The sequence below is a fragment of the Camelus bactrianus genome, chromosome 11 (genome assembly GCF_048773025.1).
Source record: "Camelus bactrianus isolate YW-2024 breed Bactrian camel chromosome 11, ASM4877302v1, whole genome shotgun sequence".
NCBI classification, from domain to species: Eukaryota; Metazoa; Chordata; class Mammalia; order Artiodactyla; family Camelidae; genus Camelus; species Camelus bactrianus.
In genome coordinates, this window is record NC_133549.1 from 40,400,717 (window position 1) to 40,416,971 (window position 16,255).

Here is a 16,255-nt window from a genome sequence, read left to right on the forward strand (position 1 = left end):
CTCACCAGTGTATTGTGTTGTTTCAGGTTCATACTTTATCGTTTCCTTTTCTCCTCTCCTCTAAGACTTGACTTGACCTTCCCCCAGGAAGCCTCCAGAGACTGAAATGGACTTTTCCCTTCTCTGGCATTTCAGGGCATTTATAACTTGAGCCTGTCTAAGCTTGCCCTCGATAATTCACTGTCTGATATTTAAAACTTTGATTTAATGTTTAATTGCTATCTATCTATCTATCTAATCTATCAGTTTGTTACAATATAATCTCAATAATTATAATTTGTTGTTTTTCTTCTGTAGTTTGTTTTTTCTCCCAGAATTTGGTATCCAGTAGGTGCTCAACAAAGATTTGTTAAAATGAATTCAGATATGGGAAGGGCTCTTTCAGCTGTGCAGGAGACTTCTAACTGGTGTTCAGGAACTCACCTCAAGATGTCCTCCTCTTGCCCTTCTTACTCTTTTTTATATCCTATTAGGGTACAACTTTTTACTACTAATCATATTTTATGTTACTGTGTAAATAGACAAGAAAAATTAAAATCTTCCTGAGCTTTTGGGTCACTAAGAACTTTTCTCTGATAGATCTGGGCTCAAACTCTTCTTCAACTCTTACTAACTCTAGAACATAGGGCAAGCTATTTAATGACTCAAAAACTTTGTTTTGTTATCTGTGAAGCACGTATTCTATAAAGTCATTGTAAGGAGACACGTGCACAGGTACTCACACACTGCCGGGCGTCTTTTTTAATCTCCCACTCTGCATATAAGAAAACTGAGACTAAGAGAGGTAACTTGCTAAGTTGACACAGCTTTACACGGTGATTCGCAGATAGTAGGCACGCTATACATGTAAGTTGAATGAGTTTGTTTCCAATCTTACACTTACAGTGTTGTAATAAATAGGTTATATATATATTTCCGAACTTTGCCAGTGTTCCTAGAGAATATTGAAGTGCAACTACTTATTTCAGAGTCGGCCATATTAAAAAGAAAAACCTGCTAATGCAACTTGCATCCAGTAGACCCTCGATAGTTGTTTCTTTTCCTAATTTCTTTCTCGCGGTGCATTTCGGGAGTCGTAGTCTTTGTGATGCTTGCTGGGAGTCGTGGTCTGAGCCAGTCTCAGGAAGCGGGCGCGAGCTAACCTATCACACGGCGGGCTTTAGGACCCCGCGAGGCACGGCGAGCTGGGGAAAGGGTCGGGGGAGGTCGGGAGCGCGTCCGTGAGCCCGGAGCGGCGGCCGCGTCGGTGGCGTCGGGAGCGAGCGGGCCCGTGAGCGGCGCGGGTGGTGGAGGAGGAGCCCGGGGCTCGGTAAGCGGTGCCGGCCCGGGCCGGTCTCCGAACCTGGCCAACCTCTGCGGGTCCTGCCATACTAGGCCTTGGCCCCGAGGCGGCTCTGGGGGCGGGGCCTGCGCTCGCCTAGGGGACGATGGGGGTGACGGGGGGAGAGAGAGGGAGGACAGCTGCTGAGGCGGGCGGAGGCTGCGTGCGGCTGGGAGGCTGGGCCTGGGGCGGCAAAGCGGAGTCGAGTGAGAAGCTGCTCGCTCCTCCTGCGGCCGGTCCCTCCCACTCTGGGTCCCTGCTGGGCCCTCCTGGCAGCTGAGGCGCTGACCTTTGACCCTGGCATGGGGTGACCCTGACCTCTCAAGCTACCTTGAAAGCTTTTCCTCCCAGGTTGTTCCCACCCCTGGTTGGCCTTCAGCCCAGCCTGGCCCGGGGGTGAAGAAGGCAGGGGGCAAGACTACTGAGAAGGTCTAGAGGAAGGCCTGAAGTCTTCAGGTGTCCCATAAGGGTCCCTTCCTGTCCTTTACAGGCTCTGAGCGCTGGGCTTCAGCCCACCCTTAACACACAATAAGTGAAGCTACTGTGTTTTCTCCGGGTTACGTGGTGTGAGCCTGAGAAACGAACCTGTTCCCGTGCAGGGAAGAAACGGGGAAAAACTGGTTCCCTGGGGAAGGAAAACTATCAGAAGCTGAGGAGTCTGCCTCTGGAGATGGGGAAGTAGAAACTTGGGCCAGGCCTGAATAAATGTTTCTGGATCATCCGATTCTCCTCAGTTCTTCCTCTCCAGAAAACATTTTGAGCTTAGTGAGAGCTGTTTCTTTGCTGTTCTGTACTTTCACTGACTTTGTAAACAAGGGCAAGTATGATTTGTGTCCCTGCCCTTAACTTAGAACAAATTAATTAGATTATTTTGGGTGTGTCTTTACTTGGACTTGTATGCACGGTATTTCCTATGTGAAAGCTTTCCAGATAGCAGATCAGTCAGGCTAGAGAAAGGTGAATCCTTTTTAGGATTGTAAAGGGGAACTCTCATCTTTCCTTAGTGAATAGGGGAGCCTTTAAGGTGTTTTCATTGGATGTTTAGGCACTGTAATTCATTCACTCATTCAACGTTTGTGTAATAATAATAAAACCTCTTGAAAACTCAAAATGCAGTTCTTATGAAAGTTGGACTTTCACATAGAGCCAAGCTCAAGAATCCATAAAATTTGGGGAAAATAGCCAAATAACAAATTGATCCAGAATATCGGAGGGTGAACTGTTTATTCAGCATGCATTCATTGAACACTTATTGTGTAACTGTACTGGGTTAGAAATATGAGTATCTTTTCTTAGGAACATCAGGGAGACATATTCATATGAAAATTGTGGTGCTGTGTGTTACTTATCCATTTAAAGAAGTTTATACAGTGTGAGGGAAATGTTACCATTGTCTGGAGAGTCAGGGAAATCTTTAAGGGAGGAGATATTAAGCTGGGTATTGGAAGATGAGTAGGAGCTTGCACAAGAAAGGAAAGGTTATTCCGGCTAGAGAGAACAGCATGAACAAAGGTGTGGTGAAAGTGTGAGGGGAAAAAAAATTAACATGACGCTCAAGTGTTAGAAAATTTGTCCAAAACAGGATGTGTGGTGGGAAAATCGCCAGGGGGTGAGACTGAAATGAGTAGGGAGCCATTGGAGCTTTTAATGTTAGGGAGTGACAGAAGTGCAGATTAAAGTAATGAGAGATGAAGCAGGGAGACTAAGAGTTGTTGCAGTTGACTGAGAGTAAATAAAGTGTGACAGTGGGAATGAAGAGGAGGGGATGGGTTTTAGAAGTATTTCTGAGACAGCTGCAATAGGACTTAGTGACTGGGGAGAGACAGTAAAGTTTTCTAATTTGAGAAATTGAGTAAATGCAAATTTCACTGATCAGGATATGGATTAGAAAAGGTAGAGCAGATTTTTTTAAGGGTTAGGATGGCTATAGTAAAAGGTGCAGGGGAGGCAGTCTGGTCTGCTGAGATCAAGTTGATTGTGGGGTATGCACATGGAGAGATGTCAGTAGGCAGCTGAAAGTAAGGAGGCCTGGTGAGCTTATTATCTTAACAATAGCTCTGAGTAAGTGAGAATATATATGAAAAAATCCTGGGAAAATGTTTATTTTGTTTCTTTATAAGGAAGTATTAGAATATGCACTTATTCCACTTAATAGCTTTCCAAGGCAGGGGCCATAACTCAGTAACTTTGCATCCCTTTTTCTCTTATGCTATACCTGTGTTGTTATAAGGTTTCGATAAATGTTAGTTATTAAGGTAGCAGGAAATCAATTTGCTTTGCCAGGTTGCAGTTACCTTTTGGGCTTTCCTTAAGAAGAGTATGGGAGTTTGTTTATAATTTTTGTTTTATACTTAGGGGGTATTCTTGGGACTTGTATGGTTCAACAGGAAAGGAAATGAAGACAGTATGAGTGACGTTGTGCTGTTTGAGGAAATTCAGGGCTTGAGCAGGAGATAGACAGTATTAATTTATAAGAGGCTCCTGCTCACTGAAAAGAGGATCTTGTGAGTTCTCATTCTGGGAGATGTCAGAAAAATGTGATTTTCAATCCGAGTTTCCTGAAATCCTGTCAATTTGAAGTTGATGCTTCCTACTGTAGGTGCAAGTGCATTCCTTCATGTGTAAAATCACTTAAAGGAACCTGAGATAGTCATGTTTATCTAAACCTCTTCATCTGTATTATTTGTGAAAGTAGGCAGACTCAGTAGATTCTGATGGGATTCGATTGAATTCTCTTTTGTGAAACTAGTTCACTTCTAGTAGTTACAGATTGTGGCTGATTCCCAGAGTAGAGATTGGGGAATTCCTGTTTTGCCACTTGTTGCTTAGTCTTGGAGAAGTCCCCGAGTTAATTCCACTTTCAAACACCCACTCAGAGGTGAGCGCTGTCCAGAGCACACACAAGGTATGGACACTGCCCCGTAGTGCCTCAGGTGTTTATTACTAAAGCAGGCTGGTTCTTTCCTAGCATTGAGAAAATAGGGATGATGCTTGTCAGATGATGTCCTGTGTTGACTGACTTTTCTTGGGTAAAGTGGAACTGTTGATATTATAGATATCCATTTGGAGTTTCCATAGAACTGGAGGTAGAAATGCCTAGCATTCTCTTAAATGCTTATAGTGCTACTATTTACCTTTGGGGAGTGTGGGATGATTTGCAGAAGGACATAGGGAGCAGATAACTTGCCTAAAGAAAAAAAAATTGCATCTAGAGGAACTTTTTTAGGAGAGTCAGGGCAGGAGACTTTCTGGCTTTAGAAACATATTGCCTCCTCTTGTTTATTCGGTGAACGACTCCTGGTCAGACAGTGGAGAGGTGATATTTGACTCAGCCATAATTGCTGGACAGGTAGGATTTTCATCTCCTTCACTAGGCATTATAGATTACTATAGTCAGTGTATCTTGTAGTGATCTTTCAGACATGGGCATCCTGGGGCTAAGATCCTAAGGAAAGGCGATGCCATTGTTAAGTTAAAATGGGGAGAATGAGATGGAAGTAGGTGAGGATTGCTTGCTCCCAGTGCCTCTTCTAGAAATGGCAGTTTTATTCATTCTCTCAGAGTTATCTGTCCAGATGCTCCTTTTCTTTTAAAGCCTGGTTTAAGGCTTAGATGAGTATATCTCAAACTTTAGTGAGCATCAGAATTATTTGGGGCAGGGTTTTTCAACCTTGGCATTACTGACATTTTTTTTTTTTTTTGGAGTGAAGGTAGATTTATTCAGAGAGATACATTGAAAGGCAAGAGAAAGGCCACAAGGTGTGGGGGTTGGGTGCTCAGATTAAAAGTAGGTACGCACAGAATGTGGGCCATCTCTGAAGAGGGAAGAGAGAGAAGGGTGGCTGCGAGGCATGGTGTTGCTGGTTTTTTTATGGGCTTTTATGGGCTTGGTGGCTTCATATGCTAATGAGTGGAAGGACCAGTCTAAGGGGAAGGGGCTGGGATCCCAGAAAGTTGGCCATTTTCCACTCTTTGACCTTTTGTGGCTAGCCTTGGGATTGCCATGGTGCCTGTGGGCGTGTTACTCACCATGTTAATATATTACAATGGGCTTATAATGAAGCTCAAGATCTGCTAGAAGTTAAATCTCTCATCATCCTGAGCCTCAAGGCCTACTGGGGGTTGAATGTTTCACCATTTTGATGTTAATTGCTGTAGCATTCCTTGAATGGCTGTGCCCTGCCTTCTTCCTGTCTCATTCCCCCCTTTGAGATTTTACTCCCATAATTTTATGGGGTTGCAGAGGGGCGAAGGTCCATCTTCTAAAACTGCTTCCGGGCTGAGTAGGGGCGTTGACTCTGCCTATCAGGGAGTAAAAAGTCTCTGAATCCCTAATCTAGGGGCCCCAGGGGCAGGACAGCCTTTTGTTTTTGCATCCAAGGGCTGAGGGTGTGGGCTGGAATCCTTGCACAGCCATCATCTGATGTGCGGCTGCTGTAACCCACTGTTTCCATTGACTTCTGAGGAATTTTCTTAAAGATGAAACAACTTTGTAACAACAGTCTGACATTTTAATCAGGTTGCCAATTACTTGCCACGTGGTCTTAATTTGGATGTCCGAGTGGTCACCTTGGTGGATCTTCACAAGTCCAAAGAGAGAGAGTGATAGAGGAGAGAATGACAAAAGATCAAGGGGAGACAAGCCTTGGGCTCCTTCATGGCTAGAGAGATGGTCTACCAGATCCTGCAGGCAGCGTCAACCTCCACCTAAGGGCTACTCGAATCTGCACGGTGCGGGAGAAACCCCCTGCCACCCTCCGAAGAGAGGGTAGCCGTAACCCAATAGGCGGATCGAGATTATGCCCTTTGAACCCTGCTTCTTTATGTAAATGCCCCACACGTTGGGCGCCAGAGAAATGATGCAGGAAAACAGATGTGGGGCATGAGAAGGACTGTGTCCCAGGTCTCGGTTGAACCCCTGGGAAGTGCCCCGCCAAGTGTGGGTCCTTGGCTTCACGCAGGAAAGAATTCAAGAGCGAGCCACAGTTGAGTGAAGGTAGATTTATTCAGAGAGATACATTGAAGGTCAAGAGAAAGGCCACAAGGTGTGGGGTTGGGTGCTCAGATTAAAAGTAGCTGCACACTTCATAGACAGAATGTGGGCCATCACCGACGAGGGAGAGAGAGGGGCGGCCCATTACTGACTTACTGGGCCAGGTAATTCTTTGCTGTGGAAACTGTCCTGTGTACTTTAGGATGTTTAGTAGCACCCCTGGCCTCTGCCCAGTAGGTGCCAGTAGTACCTCCCCTCCCAGCTGTGACAACCAAAAATGTCCAGGTATTGACAGATCTCCCCCTGGGAGGCAAAGTTGCCCCAGTTGAGAACCATTGACTTGGGGTGATTTTTTGGGAGGGGTGGGGGACATAATTAGGTTTATTTATTTTTTTATTTTTAGAGGTACTGGGGATTGAACCCAGGACCTCGTGCATGCCAAGCATGCACTCTACCACTGAGCTATATGCTCCCCCCAACTTGGGGTGATTGTTAAAAATGTAGACTTAATTCTTATCTTGAAAAGTCTATTTCAGTAGTGGGGAGAGGGAGTTTAGGAGTCTATATTTCCAGGAGGCCTGCCAGGACATTCTGAAACATGTGATCACAGCTCTGCAGGGGTAAAAATTTTCTCTCTTAAGCTGAGCACTGTACAGAATTTATACGTACTTGAGTTGCTCTCCATTTCATCTTTCTGTGTTTTACAGTCTCTTTCCATTCATTATCAAGTTTTGGTGAAGAATTATCCTCAGAGCACTGACTTAGCTCAATTAAAATAGTATGGATTAGATCCTGTAGTGGATATCAGTGTGTTTCAGCCCCTTTTTTTCCAATTACTATATTGGATGCATCTATTAACTTGGTTAGACACTCAGATTCTTCCTTTCAAGTTTTCTAATATTCTATTAATTTGTCTATCTCTTTTTCACTTTACCGTGATCAGTATTTATACACATATGCATGCATCAGTTATCTTTTACTTTCTACCATGGCACATCTACTTACTGGCAAACTAGTATGAAACTCAAGATATCTGGACTCTCCAGTTTGTTCATTAAGGTCACCAAGCATGTACTCTTCCTCCTCACTTACCTGGAACCTCTTCAGTTTCTCTATAGATGCTCAGCTTTGTATATGTGTAGATTACTCATAAGAGCTGGACTCAAACATCAGGCTGTCTGGATTTGAGTCCCTGCTCTCACTTACCTTGGCAAGTTGTTGTTGTTGTTTTTAACCAATTCATGCTTTAATTTTCTTACAGTAAAGTTCCTGGGGCATAGGTTTGTTGTGAGGATAAAGTAAATTAATGTATATTTAAAGTGCTTAGAACAGTGCTTGGTACATAGTAAGTGCTGAATAAGTGTCAATTCTTTTGTGGCTATTTTACATCAGAGTCCTGTGTGTGCTAGTTGGGGTCCTTTTGTTCTAGTGTTCTGCATGGATATTGTTAAACTTTCATATATATATGTGTATATATATATAAGCACACATTATTTTAGATTGAGGAATAGCTTATGTAATATGAAGTATACAAATTGATAATTTTTTTACACATGTCCATATTTGTGTGACCTCCACTCAGATCGAGAGAGCACATTTCTCACAGGGGACTATATTCAATAACTTGTAATAACCTATAATGAAAAAGAGTATGAAAAAGAATATGTATATATCTGTAAGTGAATCACTGTGCTGTACACCAGAAACTAACAGAGCTTTGTAAATCAACTATACTTCAATTAAAACAAAAAAGAGAGAGAGCACATTTCTAGCACCTCGGAAGGCTTCCTTGTGCTCCTTCCTACTCATCTCCCCTCCTAGGGTTAACACTATTCTGACCTCTGTCACCGTAGAGTAATTTTGCCTTTTTGAATTTCATGTAAATGGAATCATTAGTTTGTACTCTTCTTTCAGATATTTTTATTCAACATCTATAAAAATAATCAATATTGTTTCAATAATTTGTTCTTTTAAATTTCTGTGTAGTATTGTATATATTATACTATATATGTAATATAATTTCTCCATTCTGCTGATGTTCATTTGAATTCTCTTTATAAATTAAAAAAACTCACACAAACACCGACTTCAATAAATTTTATAAAAACATTAAAAAAAGGGAATGTTTATACTCTAGGCACTCTGGCATTTCTGTTTCTTGAACATGGCAAGTGTGTTCAAATCTTGGAGCCTTTGCACTTGCCATTGCCTCCGTTCGAAACACTATTCCTAAGATTTTCACATGGCTGTCTCCTTCCTGTTAGTCTGATCTCAGCCCACGGACACTTCTCATAGAGGCCTACTACTGCAATCTATTATAGTCCCGCTAAACAATTTGTCTTCAACATACGTATCATTGCCTCCATTTGTTTATTGTCTTTCTTCCCTCTACTAGAATGAAAACTCTGAGAGCAGGGATCTTGTCTGTCTTGTTCACTTCTGTGTCCCTAGTGCTTTGCACCTAAAAGGTGATCAGTATTCGTTGAATGAATGAATGAATGAATGAATGCCTGATCTGTGCATGTTTTTTTCTTTGTAGGTGATTTCTGGTCACATTTATTTTTATTCATTTTCCTTCTTTCCCCTTCCTTTTTTCTTTCTTTTCTCCTTTTTCTTTTCTTATATACTGGTTGAAATGTTTTGGGATGTTTACCTCAGTATCTACCTACACTAGTGTTTTGGAGTCTCCCTGAGCAGAGAAGAGAGGACAGTACTTGCTAACAATCCATTATAAGTATGAACTTAGGAAAAAAAAAACAAACTTAAAAAAAAGTATGAACTTAGAACCCCAGATTAATGCATTGAAAGCCTACAGAGAGCTGTTCCATGACCCAACCCCACTTATTGAGATATAATTGATCTATATCTTTAAGGTTATATATGATAATTATATGATAATTTGATATACATATATAGTGAAATGATTACCACAATAGTTAATAGATCTGTTACCTCACAAAGTTACTTTTTTTCTTTTCTTTTTTTTTTTTTTTTGTAGTGAGAACACTTAAGCTTTAATTGTAGCAACTTACAGATAACACAATACAGTATTGCTAACCATAGTCACCATGTTATACATTACATCCCCAGAACTTGTTAGTCTTGTAACTGGAAGTTTGTACCCTTTGACCAGCATCTCCCCATTTGCTCCATCCCCCAGCCCCTGGCAACTACCAATCTAATCTACTCTTTCTGTGTTGGGCTTTTTTTAGATTCTCCACATAAGTGAGGTCATACAACATTTGTCTTGTTAAAAAAAAATTGTCTTTCTCTGTCTGGCTTATTTCACTTGGTGTAATGGCCTCAAGATTCATCCATGTTGTAAATGGCAGGATTTCCTTTTTCATGGCTAAATAATATCCCATTTTGTGTATATATTGCATTTTCTTTATCCATTTGTCCACTGATGGACATTTAGGTTGTTTCTATGTTTTGGTTATTGTGAATAATGCTGTAGTGAATATGAGGGTGCAAATATCTCTTCAAAATAGTGATTTTATTTCCTTCAGATATATAAGTAGAAGTGGGATTGCTGGATCATATGGTAATTTTATTTTTACTATCTGAGGGAGCTCCATGTTTTCCGTAGTGGCTGTACCAATTTATATTCCCACCGATAGTGCACAAGGGTTCCCTTTTGTGCATATTCTTGCCATGGCTTCTTTTTACAGATTAGCAAATTGAAGCCCAGGGAGGGAAAGGAAACTTAAGGTTATAGAATGAGTGTATAAAAATTAGGACTAAAACTGAAGACTTTTTTTTTTTTAAAGGTTTTTTCCAGTCTTTTTGAGAAATAATTGGCATACATCACTGTAAGTGTAAGGTGTACACCATGATGGTTTAATTTACATATATTGTGAAATGATTTCTTCAAGTAGATTTAGTTAACCTCCATCATCTCAAATAGGTACAATACCAAGACTTTTGATAGATTAACTGTGGTAAATCTGGAAGTTAGTGTATTTCTGTTAAATTAATATTCTGATACTAGAACTGGCATGCAATGTGCTCAAGAAGTCAATAAAACAAATGACAAACTAGTTAAGAGTAACTAGCATTCCTTGTATATTAGACATCAGAAGTGTTTGACTTTAGGTTTTAAAATCTTGAAGTTTGACTGTTTTATCCTGTAGGGATGTGAAGTGATATGCATTTAAAAATGTGTGGCTGGATTGCTATAATATATAGTTCTTAAAAGGCTGTATAACTTAGGTCTTTCACAGAGAAGTTGTGCTACATGTCATGGGACCAGCGGTCCCTAAGGTTTAGGAATGAAAGACTTCATTGATTTACCATTGGCTTTGGGGGATTTGAAGTCATTCCTAAGTTTGGTGGTAGGTGAAATGAGTATTGAAAAGTTGCCTGATTCTTTTTTATACTTTGTCTATTATGTCTTATTCCTGGTTAAAGCCTAAGATGACATTTCTGTGGGATTGCTGTGGTTTTTCTGTGTTTGCTTCTTTGTTAGAAGTATTTAAAAACTTGAATTAACTGAGGTCATAGCAGTCACAAAATGCTTCTTTCTCTTCTGTGTGGTCCCATAGCATTTTCATTGTACTTTTAATCTATTTCTCATGATTTGCCTTGTGTTATGGGTTATATGCCTGTTTCTGTCAATAGATTGTGAGCTACTAGAGGATCAGGCCTGGAGTTCCTTCTTTGTAACCCCTTAGTGCCTAAACGAGTGCTTTACAATATTTAGGTTTTCCTCATGTGTTTGTGGTATTTCAGTAATGCTGAGAGAATCACTAGATCATATGTTTAGCCCAATCCCCTTATTTTACTTGTAAGGGAACTGAGAAGAACAGTGACTTACTGAGTGTCAACTGAGTGTCAGTTGATTGGGAGAGCAGTGTTCTAGTCTCAGTTCTGCTGGTTGTTTGTTCCATTATGCCTTGCTGCTCCTCAGCTGGTACTGGTTCTCTCTTTTACAACAGGGGAGGATTGTGAAAGAGGAAAAAAACACTGGGAGAATATAAACAGATTACACTCACATACTGATGTACTGCAATTTACTGCTCTACCAGTCAGATATTTTACTTTCAAATTTGGCAGCACAGGCTTGATTTCTGAGACCTCAGAAAGACTTTTGTAAGAGTTCCACACTTCTCCCAGTCTACTACCGTAAGAAACACCTCTCTTTGCTGTGTTTTATGGGTAGAAGTGCTGACAGGAGGAGACTTCGTTGTGTTTCCAGTCACATTTCAGACAGCTTGGGTGGTGAATTCCAGGTGCCTTTGATGATGACAGAGTAATGAGTTGAGATCCTTGGATGAATTTCCCCCTGCTCCAAATGGAAGGAGAATGGTGAAATGAATTTAATTTCTTAGGAAATTTGTTACTTTGGATTGGTATTATTTTTCCTTCCTCTCCTACTCCCTTTTGCTTATTAGAAAGTATTGATTCTGAAATAGAGAAAATAAGTTTATTAGATTTGGGGTGGACATTGATTAGCTGTAATCCAATTATAAATCTCAGAGGGAGATGTTTGTAAGCATGTGCTTTTCACATCCAGGGACTTGTGGTTCCTGCTGTTCTTGTTAATCACCTGGTTGAAGCTGAGCACATAAAAGATCTATATCCACTAAGCTTAGAATTGCGTTGCTTTTGATTTATTTTAATAGAATCCTCTTGATTTCCAATTTATTTCCCCCCCAATAAGGACATCTTCCTCTTGACAACCTATTTAAAAGACACAGGAATGTTTTGAAGGGAGCCTTTATTTAATGCCTTAAAGCAAAGCCATAATCAATATAGTATGAATTGCCCAAAAGAGTCTTCTCTTTTTTGTTGTTGTTTTTTCCTTCAGTTTTCTCTGGATTACGAAGGAGTAAGAGGGTTTATTGAAACTTTGATAGAAATAGGCCTTACTGAAATTTTAGGTCAAACCTGGGACTTTTCAGGTCCTCTCCTTGCCCGTACTTAGAAACAGTCAGTGATAGGCATACACTGAGCATTTACCATGAGCCAAGTGCTAATAAAAAAAGTATAAGATATAGTCCCTGTGCTAAGGATGGTTAATATCTGGTTGAGGAAATTTTCTGTGTTTTTTTGCTCATAGGTGAATCTCCTTTTTGGCTATATGTGTTAGAGAAAAACAATGTCTGAGATACAATCTTTATGCAATTGGATGCACCTCTTCCTTTAAATAAAAGTTTGATTTTGATTTGAAAGATAGTGCATATTTTCCAAGTGTCATTGAACAAAATGAATTTTGTTCTGCTCTTTTGGATTTGTCTGGAAGTAAAATCAGTCTCCTCACTACACCCATACTTGCTATTGAGTGAGATTAAGTTTCACAACTAGAGCCTAGGATTTAAGAGAAAGATAAGAATTTTGTCAGCAATAGAAAGAATCTCGGAAGTGAGAGAATATATGTAAAGCCACATGGAGACCTATGGGATTTCAAATTCTCACTTGAAAAAAATTGAGAATTCCTTGAAGCAAGACAGAAAAATTTGAACATGATTCATGGAACTGCTTTCATATAGAATTAAACTATACATTGAAGTTTGATCTGCAGTATAGTGTTATAAACATATATATATAAAATTAAATTTGGAAGGACTATATTATTATGTTTGGTTATTTTGAAATTAAATTAAATTTTTGATCTTTTAACTGCTGTTTTCTGCCTTGGGTCTCTCTCTTTCCAGAGGAATTTCTGAAGACAGTCAAGTGCAGTGTGATTTATGAGGCAGTGAAGGCCAAGTACTTTACAGTGATGAGGACCTACTTACTTTGGGGAAATCAATGGAGCACATCAGTCTGCAGCACATTTCCTGCCTTAATGGTTCTCAGCTAGATCAATACTTGAAATTTAACTTCACCATCAGTCTATGGGCAGTATGTGCTTTGCAGCCTTCCTTCCATCAACCTCAAATATATGGCCAGACCTATTATAGATGGAGCTAGTTACACTTTCCTGCTTGGTTTTGGATCTGCTTTAAGCCTTGTCCACTGGCATGTTTTAAGGATGTAAAATGTGTTGGGCTGTAGGCCAAGTAACAATTTAAACCTTGAAATTATGCAGTCAGAGGAGGGGGTTTTGGACAGATGCACAAGATCTATAGCATGGTTGTTTATCATTTCTCCTTCCTAAAAAATTTCCCATTGAGAGGAATTTCAATAGACTCTCCAGCATCTTAGAGAGCATTTCTAGCACTAACTGTGTCTTTCTCTTCACAGATTCTCTAACTATGGCACAGGTAGAGAAACGAGGGGGTTTGCTCCGGAAATCTTCAGCTTCCAAAAAACCACTGAAGGAAAAAGTGGTGCTGATGTATGATGAGATCTTCATGGTAAGGTCTGGAGCCCTGACATTCTGCACAGCTTGACTCCTTAGTTTCTGATTCCAAATGAGAAATAACCTTACCTCTACCTTCTAGATTTCTTCAGAGGGAAAAAAAGGGCGAGGAAGAGTGAGAGTAAGCTCTGTCATGGTAGAAATTATGATCATGTATTAATTAATATAGATTGTTATTATATTCTTCTTACAGATTGTTGCCTTGAGCTGGGTACAACAATTGAAAGGAGGGAGGAAGGGTCAGGAAGCTTCTTTTTTGAATATCTTTAGGACTTGTCTTCCTTATGATTTGACTTAAGGACCTGACTGTCCTAGATGTCCCTTGAAATTCCTTTTGGCCCTAGAATTCAATGGTTCACATATTTTAAAAAGATGCACTATTATATTCCATCTCAAGTTGTTAGTGGACAGAACAATTGCTTAGTTAGACTTTCATCTTCCAACTCTATGAGATGACTAAGGAATTATTAGCAATTGGATTGTGGATTTCTTTGGGTCTTCAGAACTGCTTATTAACCATAGTCAAGCCTGTGTTGTAAAATATACCCTATTAGGGAAGATTAGAGTAATTAGATAACCTGCAGAGGTACTTGCCTTCTGAAATCCTAATCATATGTAGTGCATGTAAAACAATAATACTTGTAAAAAGAGTTACCGTATGTTGAGTTCCTGCTATGTGCCTGACATTATTCTAAATGCATCACCAAATACATGCAAGAGGGCTGTGTTTTGACATGTGTCATGTAAAAGGATGTGTTCTAATGAGAAAACCACAATCACAGCTAGAAGGTGACAGAGCCGTGATTTGGACCCTAGTGTCTAACTCCAGAGTCCTTACTTCCTCAAATTTTCCACACGGCCTAGGATAAATAATTTGATCAAGTAAAATATCTAACTCTTGACAAGCCTTAGAGACAGAGTTTGACATGCAGACAGTTAATACAGAATTACCCAGGTCAGTACAGGTGGCTTTACAGAGAAAAATGAGTAGTTACTAGGATCCTCCCAGGCTCTTTCTATCTTAACTAAGCTTGGCATACCTGTGACTCCTGCTTGAGTGAGCTTTGAAGATGGGAAGTGCCAACTCCATGAATTCCCTGATTTTCATATATAGACAACAAAATGACATTACAGAAGTGTGAGGGTCAATATGTGGCTCCTCTTGGGGAAGCAGGACTTGAGAGAAAGGGGTAGAAATAATTCATTAATGAGGACCTTACGAGAAGGCCAGAAATGTTGCTTTGCTATGTCATTCTCAATTAAAAATCCAGAAGAGATTCCTAGTATAGTATTTTCTTAGGAGTTAGGAGTTTTTTTAGGATCAGGAGTTCTTAACTAATGAAGACATTACTTCTTGGTAGTACTTTTAAAAGGTCAGCTTAAAGTAAAGTGACAGCAGGCAATTGACCTATTGATTTTATGTTATTAGATTTCCTATAAAGTAGGGGTTTCTTTTTCTTATATCATTCATTAATCAGAAGCCTCTAACTTCCTAGATTTATGTTTGAAAATCATTGCTAAGAAAATTTAAATTTTAGCTAATTTTGCTAAACTTTTGGACCAATTTGAATTAAGAACAGAGTATATTAAAGGCTCTGTACAGAGGACTAAATTCATATAGGAGGGCAAGTAGAAGCAGGATGTTATAAAAATCATGGCAGTGTTTCTTAGATGATCTGGGTTCTGACCCCTGCACTTGTGTCAAGTCTTGTGGATCCTCTTTCCCAAAAGGAGGAGAATGATAATATGTACCCTACCTGGCTCACTGGGACTTTGTATTTCATATGTGTGAATAGGCTTTGAAAACAGCACGATGCAAATACAGTGGGGACGTATCATAATATGATTAACTGATTCGGATGGCTAGGTTCACTTCTTGCTAAGAAGAGAAAGTTTTTTTAATTAAAAAATTTAATATAATTTTTAAAGGTTATACTACATTTATAGTTATTATAAAATATTGGCTGTATTCCCTATGTTTTACAATATATCCTTATAGGCTGCCACTCACCCAGTAGTTTGTACCTCCCACTATCCCATCCCTATATTGAAAGAAAGTTTTGAAGGAGATTCTTTGAGCCATTATTTAACTTTTGGTGTAGGGTATATATATCCATGCAAAATGTGTTCCATTTGGGGAAAAAAAAACTCAAATAGCTGCTGTTCCCTATTATAGCTGTTTGGAGTGACCAAACATTTTCAAAGTAATTGTGAAAGGTAAGGTTGATTACGTGTAGTGACCCTTTCAAATGTATTCTTAATGCTTTGATGTTAGTTGGGGACACTGAATCTGCTTATCTTCTGGTTTCAGACCGAGGACCCTAGTAAATGCAGTCCTCGATTTTGGGAGGAACTCTTCCTTATGAAGGTAAGACTTGGTGGCATCTGTGGATTGTGCTGGTAACTGAGATTGCCTTCTCATGTGTTCTAGGTGCTACACTAAAAATGCACTCAGGTCCTTATTGTTTCCTTGGTAGGTGAATTTAGAGTACCTAGAAGGCAAGCTGGAATCTCTTGATGGTGAGGAGTTAATGAAGATCAAGGACAATATTAATTGCTTATTTCAACACTGCATCCAGGCTCTGGGAGAGGAACATCCAATTCGAGTGGTCAATGCATTGCAGGTACAAAGCTG

General features: G+C 39.9%; 1 protein-coding gene across 2 annotated transcripts in view; it reads left to right on the forward strand.

The window, feature by feature from the left end:
- Nucleotides 1–1,154: 1,154 nt before the first annotated feature.
- ARMH3 (armadillo like helical domain containing 3) overlaps nt 1,155–16,255 on the forward strand; it is a 151,998-nt gene continuing 136,897 nt past the window's right edge. For both annotated transcript variants that reach the window (XR_012510150.1, XM_074373730.1), the window contains exons 1-4: nt 1,155–1,309; nt 13,503–13,615; nt 15,932–15,988; nt 16,098–16,244. Coding sequence is in view for 1 of the 2 variants with exons in the window: in XM_074373730.1 (XP_074229831.1) it covers nt 13,514–13,615; nt 15,932–15,988; nt 16,098–16,244 (306 nt within the window). In the remaining variant the exon portion in view is untranslated. The remainder of the gene's footprint in view (nt 1,310–13,502; nt 13,616–15,931; nt 15,989–16,097; nt 16,245–16,255) is intronic.